Source organism: Aptenodytes forsteri, unplaced genomic scaffold (assembly GCF_000699145.1).
Source record: "Aptenodytes forsteri isolate BGI_AS27 unplaced genomic scaffold, ASM69914v1 Scaffold380, whole genome shotgun sequence".
NCBI lineage: Eukaryota > Metazoa > Chordata > Aves > Sphenisciformes > Spheniscidae > Aptenodytes > Aptenodytes forsteri.
The window spans coordinates 949,499-965,376 of record NW_008794212.1 but is presented as its reverse complement, the minus strand read 5'-3'; the positions used below and the strand labels follow the sequence as shown (position 1 = coordinate 965,376).

Sequence of the window (15,878 nt, the reverse complement as noted above, 5' to 3'; positions counted from 1 at the left end):
ATTGCAGAGTCTTGGGTTTTGCATTTCATACCAATAAACGGTTCTGATCTGTTCCTTTCCCCACACCACATTAAAAAAAAAAAAAGAAAGAAAAAGATTGCCATAATAACGATAACATGAGATAAGGCTTCTGTAAAACTTCTGTAACTATACCTAGCTTAGTTTGCACTGACACACATTCACATGACCAGTTTAGTGATCCCACTAGGATAATTCAGCCATTTAGGAAAAAGGAAAGATTACCTTCTCGCTTCCAGCCAAGTCTACCAGGTAAAGCTTTCCGCTGAGTTTCTTCTCAGTTTCCACATTCTCTTGCTTAATATTAATGAGGAAGATACTGTGGCTCCTAGAGCTGTGTTCATTCATATCTGCAATCACATTTGAAAGGTTTTATTTAAAATTACTTTAAAACCTGACAAGAAATTATATTTCGTTAGAGCTAGCCCATGGCTAGCAAATTCAAAAGGATGAGTCCATTCACTGGAGAGCCCAGACCACGGTACCGACAGCAGTGTCTACGCCAAGAGCTGCAAATAAAGCTCATAGACTACAGAATGAGCTCCCAACATGACCAAGTTAACCAGATTCATGATAAATGACAGCCTTGGGAAAAAAAAGCTTTTTTTCCTTTCTTTCTTCCTTTTTTGAAAGTTTTTTTCCTTTCTTTCTTCCTTTTTTGAAAGTTTTTCCCCCCCCTGAAGCAATAAAATTTGACCAGAAATAGTAAAAAATAACAAAAAAAAAAAATCACAGCATAAGAATAATAAAATAACATTACACAGATACAGTAAGAAATAAAGGTTCTGTCCTCTCATGCTTCTTCACGAGTATAGACAGCTCACACAAAAAACTGCTGTGATATAACAGACAATATTTAGACACAGAACTACAATGAGGATCTATGTTCAGCATCCTGGACAGAGGAATAATTTTGAGCTGAGCAAGAGAATTTAAAAAGAAGTAATAATAACTGCAATAAAAAGAAGCTGGGCAGGTCTCCGTGCAATTGCGTGAGGAGAACTCCCAAAAATTTAGCAGAAGTTTTCATCAAAACACACTATTTGAAATTTCAGAGTGATTTTTATTGCTTATGTAATTAAAAATCCTCCTTCACCCGGACAGCAGGTAAAACACAGGCAGTTACACTTTCAGCTTCCACTTATTCCAAGTTTGATTGTAACCGTGTCATGCTTGAAGCTTCATAAAGTCACAAAAAGAAAACATTAAGAATCAGTAAACCACTTTCTTGTCTGTTTTCTCTATTTTCTCTGTTACTTTAAAATCCACTACCACCTTTCCCCATTCACATTCACAGCAGTACTTATATTTATCTGAACTCCCTTTTTCTCCTCCATCTCCAAACTCATTTTTTTCAATAACACTTCCAAATTCACTCCTTGCCATTTCAGTGTATGTAAAATTCGTTCTCTGTCAACTTCTGTCAGAACTTTTCTGTGTGCACCAAATGCAACAAGCAGGATCACAGCAAAAGGTGTATTTGGGTATTTTTTGTTAAAGAGAATAGCAGAAACAACGGGAGGAAACGTTACTCAGAAAGAGAATACATTTCTATTAGTATGATGAGAAAGGCATGGGAAAGCTAAAGCAATACAGTATTTACCAAAGCAAGAAGGCAGAGAGACATGGAAGAGAAAGAAGTTACTCAAGTGCATCATCAAAAATAGAAAATAAAATAAAATTGCAACAACAACAACAAACAAACCCAAACCCAAACGCCCACACAGACCCCCAAAAAGCCCACCCCACCATGAAAATTTGAGTTACAAGCTGAGGTTCTGCCAAGCTCACTGCTGGGATCAAAGACATCTCACAGTATAAATTGGGAAACAGGGCAAAGATACCTGCCCTTTTTATCACTGTAATGCTAGCAGGCTGCATTCAACATAATGTCAACAAATTTGGCACAGGCTGAAGTGATTATTAGGTTTCTTAAATCAGGAAGGTTTGTATGCTTTGCCATCATTGAAACTCAGTCCAAGTCGCTGCTTCACTGGGATAACTTGCAAGAGAGAAACAGGCAGAATCTGGTAACTGCTCTGCAGTCTTTGCCTGCTATTTGACCAGTGAATTGCTCCGCGTTCTTGACTTGTAGCACAAAGAAGAATATATGTACATAATTTCAAAATATCTATACTATGTGTAACAATACGTAGTTTGACTTTTTATCTAACGATACTATATAATTGCCATTCAGGAGTTCTCAAAGCCGAAAGTCAATAAGTGTTTCTGTATGCAGTGAAGCGGTAAAAAAAGCACAGCTCTATTAATTCTAGAGCGTTATAATTTGTGCATCATTGCATCGTTCACGTAAGTAACTGAAAGTACTTTGTGAACATGAAGAATCAATACACCACTAGGAAGCTACAACCACCCACACTGTGTAGCCAGGAAAGCTTCCACAGAATACTTACTTGTAACGGCTACATGACGGTTAGCTTTCCCTTCATCAATGACATCCAAAACTTCTTCAGGACTAGATACAAATCTTTCTGTACAACCCTAGAAATGCGCAAGTTGAAAACAGAGAAGTTTAGGAAGTGTCCTAGTACTCCAAATGCCATCAGGAAGAATATTTAGCGCTGACGAACAAAAGAATTAGAAGAGCCATCAACATCCAACATGGTCATTAGGGAGGCAATGGGCCAAAACACGCCTTTGTGTGGCTTTCAGGAGGAGTCCACAGGATAACTTGAGAGATAATTTTCTTTCATGAGATTTAAGACTCGGTCAAATCCAAACACACAGTAGAAGAGAGCTTCTATACTTAGAACACATGGCATGATACAGCATATATTCCTGTTACTAATTTGCGTTAGATTACATACCCAAATTAGTTTTTCTCTCTCAAACTACAAGACAAGATGCATAGTCCTTGTTCTTTGCCTTAATGCAGTATTACTGAAGGCATTATTTTATCCAATTTTTTTTTTTTGCCCTCCCCAGGATGAGAATAAACAGACCAATATTATATGTACATTATTAAGGTTCACATATGTTCATAACAAGTATATTACATCTAAGTGAGGGCCCAGGAAGTCATAAAACAAATTCTTAACCCAACAAACCTGTTCTAATATCGCAAGGTTACAGCATCTATACAACAAAACATTAAAGAACAAAATTCTTCAAGATGTTCTCTTTCATATCTGACACGAAATGGGAATATGAATACTTAAAATTTAACACCATACTAACAAAATGTGAATGTTTAAAGACAGGAAAATAAAGCAAACATGATCCAAGCCCATTAATATTTCAGAAAACTTTAAATTCAGGGACCAATACTACTTGAACATTCAAGACTCTGTACGTGAGCTGAATCATGTCAAGCAAACGCACTGGGATACAAATGGAAATATGTAAATAAATGCATATGTGAGAAAGAATGAAAAAATGAGCATCAAATTTTCTTTGTACCTTAACATATGGGACTCTGTTTTTATCTTCATGTACAGCGAGGTTTGTCTTTGACACTGGTAAAAGAGATGGAGATCATTAGGAATATTTCACAGGTAACAATGTGTCAACTACAGGCATGACAGACAAATACTGTGAATGTATTAAATTTGTAAATGAGGACTGTAGTCACTTCCCACTCCTTATTAGCTACCAATATTTCCGTTACGTAAAACTTGTTTCTTGTTCTGTCAATCTTGTACCTGTTTCTTTAAAGTTAACTTTACCGCACGAGAGCTTTTGTTTATTGCTTGGATTAATAAAATAAACACAGACCAAGCTGGATTTTGCCAAAGCAGCAAAAATTTCAAAAGAAACAGAAGAACACAGTGGAATTCAAAAAAGCTCGAATACCCGTTCCTGGCGTTACCGTTAGCATACATTTCTCTGTCTTCAGACTGATTCAACACATCAATTCGCACTTTCGTCAACATACAGCATGCATATACAGACACACAAATTGTAAGAGAGACGGATAACTCCCAACAAACTCTACCTAACAGAAGCAAAGCAAGGAATACGTTGAACCAAATGCATTCTAAATTTAACAAAAAAGTTTTACTTTAAGAATACACATTGCCAATGAGGCTCAGACATGCCTTGAAGCCTGTAAAATCCTCTGTACTCACTGATTTATAATCAAGCTATGTAGCACTGCAGAGGTAGGTGCATGAGAGTCAGAGATCAGACGACTTAAACTGCAAAATTCTCTTTCACAAACCCAGTCATACAGCGTAAATTTAAATCACTCTCAAAGAAAGTAACTGTTTCCCCTTAAGCGTTGATTCAAAGCACTGTACCAAGCCCCACAACCCTCAGTCACGTAAGAAATGCAGAACTTACCATCGAGTAGGTCCCTTATTTTGTCCAAATATATCTCAAAGTAGGAAACCTAATTAAGTAATCATAAACATTACAGATTTAAACACTGACGATTTAAAAATCTCTGTACCTATATTCCATATCTGTCAAAATAAAAAGCACCAAACTAAAAATACAATCTACCTCCCACATTCTTTGAATCACATCTTTCATGTGGAAGTATTTGTATTTTGAATGATTTACACGTCATTGATCTTTCTCCATTTACCAGTGATTCATCAGGAAAGAAAACAAAAAACCTTCAGACAAATCTTATCACTTTTTTTTTTTAAACACAAAAATATTGAACAGAATCGAATCAATTCAGCTAGTATCATATCAGTACAGCTGCATCACGAGGAGGGTAAATTTTGACAACTGTAAGAGGCATATTGATATTCACCAGCACAAAAGCACACAGCACGTTCAGTGGTTTAACATACAAGTTACATAAGCTTAAGCAATATAATTTAAATTAAACTTTTAAATGAAGCATATGTAAAAGTTCTGTCCTGAAACAAGTCCCAAAGAGGAAACTGAAAACGGCAGCTTTTCTGTTAAGATATTCATAAACGTGAACTATGATAGGAAACCGCTGAAACAATTCAGTGCTGGCGGAACATGATTTATAAAGTGATAATCTTCTGCCGGGACAGGAATTTACCATGTCCTGTACAAGGGGGTCCCCGTCCGTTGGTATCCAAGTGCTATCATGTAGAATAGCAATAGCCACAGGACAGCTTTACAGATGATGAAAAGAAAGCAGTGTCACTCCTGTGGAAGCCATTTCTATGAAAATTCAGAGGCGTCTCTTCTTAAGAGGCTCGGTATTTTACAATTAAAATATTATTAAAATATTAAAGTATATATATGAACATATTTAGATGGTTTATTTGTACGTTGTGTGTCTGCTTCTTCTGTCTGTACTTCATGAGCACACCCACAAAGAGGCTCTGCTAAGGCGGCTCTCAATACAAAATGACCCACACCTTCCAGCAGATCAGTAACCGGTTCAGAGGTTCTCTGCTACATTATCAGGGGGGAAAAAAAAAAATATATACATATATATACCCCCAGAAGTGCTTCAAGGGCTTTAATACAAGAAGCACTAAGAAGTCACTCATCTCCAACTTTTAGGCACAAGAGGGACAGAGGAGGAGAGCTCCATTCTCGGAGAGCATCACCTGGTCACAGCAGGAGAAGGGACAGTGTTTTCACACTCAGCCTGTGCCCAGCTACTTAACTTCACTGAAGCTGCCTAGGTATATTTTGTGTGTTTTGGGGGAGGGATCACACAGAGGAGTACCCATTTTTCCTGCAATCCATAGGGTAATTTTACCGATGTCCACTTAGAAGACAGCTGTACCCTGACCCCAACTCTGCCAGGTGAACTGATGCCCCCATGGCTGAGAGCTCCCCAAGAGACTGGATGAACAGTAGGAATCAGGTCACTGAAATAATTTGAGATCGTATGTTTGGTATCGCAATAAGGACAGGGAAAACATATCAGCTGTTCAAATCAAGACTTAGTCCACCATCTTAAGGAACCCATATGTAAGATTGTGAGATTAAAAATTACTTCCAAACATCCTTCCGTAAATTGCCCAAAGCCATCTTTCCTCCATTTCAAACCCACATATTATGGAGGACTGTTTATGTCACTGAGATAGGAACAACATGTCAGTATTCTCTCAAACGTCACGCAGATCCACAGTATTTATGGTCATAACTAGTGGGGCTGGGGTACAGTCTTCGGAGAAGCTGCAGTGAAATAAGTGTTTTCTTACCATGTCGGCTAGCCTATCAGCTGTGGTGAGAGACAAGGCAACCAACGGACTAGCAAACCTGAGCTGAAAACACACTCAAAAAGAATTTCCATCAAAGGCTAGGAACTGTATTGGATTATTTCTAGTAAATATCCTCAGTAACCAATGGTTTTTTGAGTTATAAAAGGGAGAAAGGAAAAATTCTGCAGCACAGCGTTACAGCACAAATGCAGGTTTCCCATCCAGCTCAACCTTCTTCCACCTGACCCATTACGTAACCCGTCATTCCACATTTACCTTTATATGAAACTCCAGGTTTTCATCCATGGAATAGATGTGATCAAAGATGTCATGTGCAATTCTCGGAATGATTCCCATGAGCTGAGGGTCGTGCAGCTTCCCCTGCGGACACAAAACCAAACCGTAACTTGGAAAGCCTTGCTCAGGCACAAGAGAGGAGAAAGGCTTGTCCAAACACACCTTCCTCCAGTGGGCCCCTATGACGGTGTCTGCTGCTCGGGGGGGGATTTGCTTGATGTAAGTCCACAGAAAAGGTGGCAGAACGACTCGACATGTTAGCACTTTTCACCCGACGGAGCACCTATTTGGTGTGTCAGCTCCTGCCATTTGCCAAGCGTGCTGTCCTGCCGCTATTTACACTGTCACTCTCCGACCAAAGATAGATGAATAAACACAAAGAAACGTACAAATTACAGCCTGGTTCTCCCAGTTAAATCCGGTATTTGGAAACATGTCAGAAACATGAAGTATTAAAGCATTTTGTTCCTCTTTCACCACTACGCTAGAAAGCTAAAGGGAAATCTGGGTTGCGGGGATTTGGGAATTAAGAGCGATATATTCTGATTTGAGCTTGCTGGGCCTATTGCCAGCGAACTGTGCCTTACAAACACTACTGTTCTCCACGTTAATTTGCACAACTACCCTCCTCTATTCTTTCAAGAACTGAGTCTTAACTAAACCCAACAATTTCCCTGGCTGCATGGCTCCTTTTAGTTGCATTGCTCTTTTTGAAAAAGCCAGACACGTACAGGAAAGCTAACACCACTTGAAAACTGAACAGAAATATAAACTCAAAATAAAAACCTTTTCTGACTACAGCGTACACTGTATTATAATTTCTGAGTGTTTTATGAAACTGCTTAAATATACAATAACAAGTCAGTAGTCATAAGACTCTATCAGGACATAGCATCTAGAAACTCTAATACACCTTTTGAATATATCTTTGTCCAAGTATCACTGTCCATATCAGCACAACAAAGCGTCTTACTCCAAGCAGTGGTAGGGAAATTTTTATTTTGTTTAATATAGTTGGTAACCATACAATTCCAAATCACGGAAAGTTAGATTTGATCTGTAATTGCTAAAAATTATTAAACACCAACATTTTTTTAACAAAATAGGAAGAAAATCATACACATGTACATGTATTTCTCAATATAATGCATGTTTGTGAATGACTAGTGGGTCACATTGACCCGTTTTCCAAGTTTCCCAGCCTTTATTAGGATACTCAACTATAGTCTTTTTAGACATTGCTTCCTTTATGCTAAAGCTGGTGAAATGACAGTCAACTTCTAAGCATCAACCTAGGATGAAGGAAATTTAACATGAAGAACTGACACAATCTCTCCCTCTCTATCTCAGAGCTGGTATTTAAAGCAGTTACTAGGTTTCTGCCCTTGAATTACACATCCTGGGGAAAAAAAGCCGGGGGGAATATAGATAAATCAGTTACATTGCTGACTGCCTTCTCTATAAAGCAGCACTCAGCTGTATCTAAAGCGTGAATATTTTATTTATATTATAAAAATAATATTACTTTCTGCAGTGGAAGCAGTTAAATGCTATACTATATCTAACATCCTATTAAGCTTCTCAAAAACTAAAAAGTCCTTGTCATATGATACACCATTTTATTTCAGACTATGAGAATGAAAAAGAGGGTGATTAAAAAAACTAAATCCCTGATGGAGGGGAAAACTTGTATGCACAAACACACACTTAAAGCAAACCCCAACGCTTTGTTTTAGCTTGCCAGCACAGCACTCGGTTCCATCACACAGCGCCATTACTGAGCAGAGACCGCAATACAATTTCCACACTGTCCACCCCTTCTCCCTGAAGAAGTCCTTGAAAAGCCCACTGAAACCAGCTGACTACCTTGTGTTACTGCACGGAGAGAGTTTTCCCGAAGAGGGGAAAGGAGTTTTTCCTCAACTAGAATAAACAGAGTTTTGCTGGCATTTCTTCAGCGCACATGAATGCAACCAAAGGCATGTCTACGCTATATAGCGCTGCAAGACGCACGATTCCTAAGGCAGCAGAGGCAAAGGCAGCTACAGAATGAGAAATGCTAGAGCTATGCAGTGCCCCCCCCTCTTCTATAGTAGCTCTGATCGAGCTGGGTTGTTAGCTCAGCCAAAGACGTTTGAATTCAAAGTTTTGTTGCAGAGACTTCTGTCTGCACAGAGGTGCATCAGCTTTGGGATCCCTGCACTAGGTAAACCCTTCCTCTAATAACTGCTTGGGCTCTGGCTAAGTGACAACTTATAGAAGTATTTAATTAAACATTCTCCTAGCCTCAACAGGCCCTGTAATAATTATGCTTCCCTTTACATAGCTTTCTCTAGCTCAGAAGAGAAAGCAATCTGTAAAACATGATTAAGTGTGCATGTAACCGAATCTACAACTTCTTGGGTTTTCTCACTAAGTCAGTAGAAACTTCAGTGAAGCAAGATCACATTCACTGCTTTGCAAAGAAAAAGTTAAGATCTTTAAAACGCTGTAACACCAGCACTCTGTGATGTATTGAAAAAAAAACAAAACAAACCACTTTTACTTTATCAATGGATTTTTATTAAAACAAGAGATGATTGAAGCAAGTCCCACTATAATTTATGGAGACCCTAAACTGGAAGGGAAGAGAAAGGTAAAGGTAGGCTATTCACCGGAAAGCTGGAATAAAATTAAAAAAACAACAACAAAAAAAAACCCATCCAAAAACAGAAAACCAACCCCTCACATGGATTTAGCTGTAACCTCAGAAAGAGTTTGGAGAAACGTGCTGCTGCTGCCATGCTGACATTGCAGTTAGTAAACTCCCCCAAATCACCAGGACAGTTCTCTGCTCATTAAAGCCTCTCATTTTAATAAGAACATTAATTTCCACATTTACACATAGCAGGCAGGCAGGAGCTAGTGAAGTGTAACATTTGAGACAGTGCTGTTTTATTTCAGGATGTTGACATAATAACTACAATCTATAGGGACCCACTATTGAAAACGCTATTATAAGGTCAAAGCCCACCAATACAATTTTATGGGCAAAAATATGTAATTTTTAAGAAGGTTTTGGTTATATCCTGCTATACAGGTTGGCAAATGTTTCATCTAGCACAGCAGAAAGACCTATGTATGTCAGAAAGCCTATCCCGGCTACATTATACTACCGTGTCCTGTTTAAGCTTAACGCTAACACTATGAAGCATTTCACATTTCACAGAAAATCCTCCATAACAGCTTTACCAAAAGGATTTACTATTTCCTCAACTTCAGACTATTTTTTTCTTCCACAACATACTTTAGCAACTTTACAAGAGGATGTTAGGTTAAAAGGGGGATTAAAACCGAATATAGATTTGATTCCACTTTAAAATGACAGCTTTTTCTTTATTAAAGAAGTAAAACAGCCATTTTTCTACAGTCATTTTCTTTATCGCAGCTTGTAATTCTGAATATAAATTGGCTTTAAGAGATCTTTTCCTATGCCGCGTGGAAGCACCAGCTCAAGCCCTCCAGACATTTTGATTTAATTACATTCAGAGCTGGTGGATTACTCAGCCATTGTGCCATCTGTGAGGGCTGAGCTAGTGATTTCCCCCATCCTCGCAAGGACAGACTTAATTAGATGTGAGGCATCGGTTATTGCATCCTCCAGGAAAGGAGCAACTGTGGCAATCGAACAGCAATTGCACCAGGGCCTGTTGGCTCGAGGGAGTGTTGCTTTCCTTCTCCTTTAACCTTCCGGTTATAGTCAGGTCACCTGTGTTTATCGTGTAGCAAAACCATCTGATGCTGTTAAACAAATGAAAGCTCATTTTTTCCTTTCATTTAGCAAAACTTTGCTGTCGACCTCCTGTTTGAAGTTCACAGTTGAATTGAAGTGCTCCAAGACACATACGCCCAGCTTGTACAGCGTTGTGACGGAACAATCCTATGCGAGGATTAAACACTTGAGTGATCCTCCTTTTTTAGCAAGAGACTAAAATATCTAAATGTCTTCTAACCGAACAGTTAAAAAAAACAAAAACACAGGAGGAAAACTACACTGTCACACTTCACGTAGCAGAAATAGGAACAGACTCAGGACTTCAGCCACTGGAATTTGGTACAATTTGGTATTCTTCTCCTCCAAAGCAACAATTCTCAGATTCATCCATCTGTGCTGCAGCACGCGAGAGCGGTATTCCCAGAAGGGGGGTGCACATGAGAAAACCAATAACCAAGGCGTGAATTTTCATAATCCTGTATGCAAGGGCACTCTGAAGACCCTTATTACTGTTTTCATTTGTGGATTAACAAATCTCATTCAAATCCCTTAAAATAAACTGTTATGACAAATATGGAGAAACTATACATGGTATTTTCCACTCACCATTTGTTAGTTTAGCTAGATATCTGTAGACATCTCTTGAAGAAAACTCCACATTGAAAGAAATACTACAGCTTCAAAGGCAGTAGAAGCTAAACATACCCAGATCTCTCTTTATATGTCACTCACAGCTGAGTGCTCCAGATAGCTGGCTTGTTAAGGTAATCGGTACACATAATTCTACTGCTGCTACCAAACTGATTTAATTTTGCCACTGTACCTCCATAGTATGCGTTTTTCCTGATGATGTCTGTCCATAAGCAAAGATTGTGCCATTGTAGCCTTCAAGAACATCTGCAAGAAGAAGAAAAACTATCAAAACTCATATTGACATCTTAAAGCTGGATTATCAGCATTTCATAAGTCTTCTACAATGTTGAAGCTCAATTAGAAATAGTTAGTGCAATAAAGAATGGGAAAAATATGACAAAATACCTAACTTTAGGCAAAAAAAAAAAAATCATAATAAAATATAAATTAGAAAATTGCAGAATTTTTGACATTTCACTTTCCTGGGAAAAAAAAATATCTCTGGACACTAGATATTATCCAATATACCTGTGTAACATGGGAAAGAGAAAACTTAATTGCCTGCATTTTAAACCATCATGCAGATGATGGTTTAAAATTAAAACAAACTCATAGAGAAAATTAAACAAACTCATACTGTATATTTCTACTACTATAACACCCTCAACAGCTCATGGCCTCATTAATTTCCGAGCTTGTCTGCAAAGCAGGAGAGCAAAGCAAGAAGAAAGTCAGACGCACAGGAATTTGCTTTATTGAAAATATACTTCTCTCAAGGCAGAATGAATAATTTTATATTGTTATATGATATAAAAGTATCAATTTTCAACTTTGCAGTGTTTAATGTCTATAGTAGCTTTCAGAAATCCGGGAGGGTTGTAAACCAGCTGGTTCTTACACACAGTCCCACGTCCATTCATTGCCGTTGAAAGGATTACTGGGTTGGACTTGCTCCAGGCGAGTGAATTTAAAGTCTTAAGTAGGGGCACCTATTTATGCAGCTTTCATGTAAAAAAGAGTAATACTTACTAGAGTTGCTAATACAGAATGAAGGAAACCTTCGGTCTAAAAACCAGTGGTGATAACCCCGTGCTGCTCCCATCAGCCTCCTCCGAAAGACCTCCCAGAGCCCCCGAGGGCAGCAAGAAGGATGCTGGCCAGCGTGCTCTGCTTAGGGACGCCCACCTTCCCCTCGCCACCGTGCCCGATGATGCCTCTTGCCGGGTGCCAGCAGCATCGTACTCGGTACCGGAGCTCTGCCACGGGCCTCCAGAGCAGAAACACCAGACAGATATAGAGCAGCAAAGCCAGGGGGGAGTCAACGGCGATAAATAAAAGCAAAAGGAAAGCTCGACTCTTGCAGCCTGCAGAGGGGACTGAGAGCAGCTACCAGAGCCCAGCTGCCATCTGGCAGGGCACAAAGTTTCCTGTCCATGGCCACTTCCAAACGCATCTCCTGCTTTTAGAGTTGGCTTTCTCTGCTTCTGAAATATTGGTTACATTTCCCACCCTCTATATCTATACAAATAGAGGCTACCAGGAGGAAAAAAAAAAAAAAATATAGAATCATAGAGTAGTTTGGGTTGGAAGGGACCTCTAAAGGGACCTCTAGTCCAACCCCACTGCAATGAGCCCGGACATCTTCAACTAGATCAGGTTGCCCAGAGCCCCGTCCAGCCTGACCTGGAATGTTTCCAGGGATGGGGCATCCACCACCTCTCTGGGCAACCTGGGCCAGTGTTTCACCACCCTCATAGTGAAGAATTTCTTCCTTCTATCTAGTCTAAATCTACCCCCCTTCAGTTTAAAGCCATTCCCCCTTGGCCTGTCGCAACAGGCCCTGCTCAAAAGTCTGTCCCCATCTTTCTTATAAGCCCCCTTGAAGTACTGACAGGCTGCAAGAAGGTCTCCCCAAAGCCTTCTCCTCTCTAGGCTGAACAACCCCAACTCTCTCAGCCTGTCTTCATAGCAGAGGTGTTCCATCCCCCTGATCATTTTCGTGGCCCTCCTCTAGACCCGCTCCAACAGGTCCGTGTCTTTCTTATGCTGAGGGCTCCAGAGCTGGACGCAGTTCTCCAGGGGGGGTCTCCCCAGAGCAGAGCAGAGGGGCAGAATCCCCTCCCTCGCCCTGCTGGCCACGCTGCTTTGGATGCAGCCCAGGGTACAATTGGCCTTCTGGGCTGCGAGCACACGTTGCCGGCTCCTGTCCAGCTTTTCCTCCACCAGTACCCCCAAGTCCTTCTCGGCAGGGTTGCTCTCCATCCCTTCATCCCTCATGCATGTATATATATGTACACATATTTATAGTAAATATACACATGTCTGTATTACATATTATTGCATATAACATCATATTATTACATATACATAAACACACACACATACAATCTCCTTATTTAATATGTATGTATGTAGACAGTCCAGCTAGGAAGGAGAATTAAATAAGGTATGTTAGAAAAATATAAAAATAATGAAGAAAAGTGTGAAAAAAATTGAGATAAAAAACAGAGAGATGATTTCAAAAGAAAGAAATGGATAAAAAGAAAGGAAAGGGAAAGAGATCTTTTTCCGAGACAACCATGACATAGACCCACATTTCCTATAAAGCAATACTGAATAAGGATGAAATTGGAGTGAAGCCATTTAAAAACATATATTATAATTAATCACAGAGCGTAACTGTTTAAGCTGTGGCAGAACTGTTTCGGGGAGCTGAAGAGGACAGACATGCTAGAGGTTGTGTAGACCTCCACAGAGTATTCCTGGGTAAATTTTTCAAATCTTGAAATCTAGAATGACGAAGTTAGAGACTATAATTACTGTCATTCTGGTATTAACATTTCGTATGAATTTAGCATCCTCATCTGTTTATAAAAATAGGGACACTGCTTATTCCTGCTTTAAGGAAACAGAGTTTAAAATAAGGAATTATAAATAATAATTGCATAGATGAGAAACCAGATATCCAGCCATAGATGCAGTGCTGTCCTGAGTTCATGCCTTCGACCCATAATTTCACCAGCAGGCTTCACGATAGGACCAAATTTCACGTTATTGATATTTCAAAACATTCATTCACCAGTTCTTTTCCGAAGGGAACATCTCATTGATGTTCGGTTCAACACAGATTGAACTTGAGTGGAAGGGAAGGGCTACAACAACGATAGCTTGAACACAGGAGAAAACAGCTGGCGAGCCTCGCTGCTGGCCATCCGGCTGCACCACGTTCGAAGCCCATTCACTTGAACTTTCATGGGTGCAATTTAAACGGCATTTTTTCCAATAAATCCTCAATATATACTAAGCATTGCCTTTGGGAGACATTAAAGTATTAACAAGAGAAAATTAGCTGCTTAGCAAATTCCTGAAGATTGTTGATGATTAAAACTTTAAAACGAATTCTGCTAGGAGCTCCACTCAACTTGCACCAATGGGTCTAACTTGGGTGACCCAGCAGAAACACGAAGCACAGGACCAAGGAGGTGGAGAGAGATGCAGCCAAGCATCTGCAGCGTAAGAGCGGTGGCAGCAGCTCACAGGAAATAAAAGTTATATCTTGTTTTTTAATACAAAAATATTATTTCCTTTTAAAAAGTTAATCAGATTAATACTAAATTTCAAAATAACCTATAGGCAAGGCAGTATTTAATGCAACTGTATTTGAATTTTTTTAAATAAAAAGCTTACTTGACATTTTTCCTATTAAACACACACACATATATAAGCACAACAGGGAAGCAGTCATATTTAACTTATGAGGCTACATCCAGTTGTAAGTACTCCGTATCTATTGCGCATAGAAGGCTCCATCTTTGTTAGCCAGCAAGCAAAGAAAATATTTGTGTTTGGACTTTTTTATTCTAAACTAAAATCTAGCTGGAAGTTGGAAAAGAAGGAAGGTTCATTTTCCTCTTTAGATGAAAGCCAGCACATGGGGAAGATGAGCTAAAGTGTCTGGAAGGTGCACAGAACTAGAGTTTCAAAAGGTGTTTAGGCATCAAAAAAATATAAATAATTGTCCTGGGGGGGGGTGGTTCAGAAATCCTTGAGCAAACCTGTGCAACCCCTGTTTGTTTCTAAAATACCACCTAGCATCCAAATACCTTTAAATTCCCAGGACAGTTGAACACAATCTAAGAGTTCACTACTACTATTTCCTCTTTTTGGCAAACTTGGTTAACTTAAAGAAAAATAAATAGTTTAAATTAAAAAAAGAAAAAAGAAAAAAAAGAGGCTTATTATCTCCAGGTGAATGCAAGGTACAACATCAGCTCTATACTGGTACACAGCCTAGGGGGAAAACAATCTGATTAATCAACTGTTATGTAAGAAAATTGCTCAGAATTTGCATCAATGTATACTAAGACACATTCTGCTTGAGGTAGCACAGATAAGTAATTTACCTTCCCAATTAGCGAAAAATACCTTAGTCTATGAAAAATAGTCCTTTGCATCACCTGCAATTAAAAAGGCTGGTGGTCTCAGTGGTGGAAGAGGTTATCTTTGCTGGAAGGCATTCCACCTTAAGATAGTTAATATACCATCTGTCAACTGAATAAAGAGAGAAGACAGTCCCCGATAGAAACAGCCTGCACAAAACTTAAGAGCGAGGGAGAGGGAGGGGAGAAAAACAGATGAACAAAGCGACCGAACAAAGGTCAGTTGGGATTTTTACGTAACTCGTAACAATCAAAAAAAGTCCAAGTGCTTCTCTTCATTCCTGGTCCAACTCTCTCTACAATGATTTTCAGTTTGATTTACCCTCCCCACAAAAGCCAGCTACGCGACTCAGCCACTCAACTGCTGCCAGATAGTGATTTTCCTGATGAGGACAGATAGGACAAGTAGCAACGGTCTAAACCTGGCCAGGGACGTCAAGGGCAACAAGAAAAGATTCTATAGGTACGCCGAGGATAAAAGGAAAACGAGGGAAAATGTGGGCTCTCTCTGGAACGAAACAGGAGACCTGGTTACCCGGGACATGGAGAAGGCAGAGGTACTCAATGACTTTTTTGCCTTGGTCTTCCCCGGCAAGTGCTCGAGCCTCACCGCCCAAGCCACAGAAGGCA

General features: G+C 39.5%; 1 protein-coding gene across 1 annotated transcript in view; it reads right to left on the bottom strand.

Moving 5' to 3' along the window:
* Positions 1–243: 243 nt before the first annotated feature.
* LOC103903991 (kinesin heavy chain-like) overlaps positions 244–15,878 on the bottom strand; it is a gene marked incomplete at its 3' end in the record, with an annotated part of 21,472 nt that continues 5,837 nt past the window's right edge. Inside the window, exons 3-8 of the mRNA XM_009285315.1 lie at positions 11,000–11,073; positions 6,402–6,506; positions 4,321–4,369; positions 3,439–3,494; positions 2,433–2,520; positions 244–368 (exon numbers count right to left, since the gene is read on the bottom strand). Of these exons, the coding sequence (XP_009283590.1) occupies positions 244–368; positions 2,433–2,520; positions 3,439–3,494; positions 4,321–4,369; positions 6,402–6,506; positions 11,000–11,073 (497 nt within the window). The remainder of the gene's footprint in view (positions 369–2,432; positions 2,521–3,438; positions 3,495–4,320; positions 4,370–6,401; positions 6,507–10,999; positions 11,074–15,878) is intronic.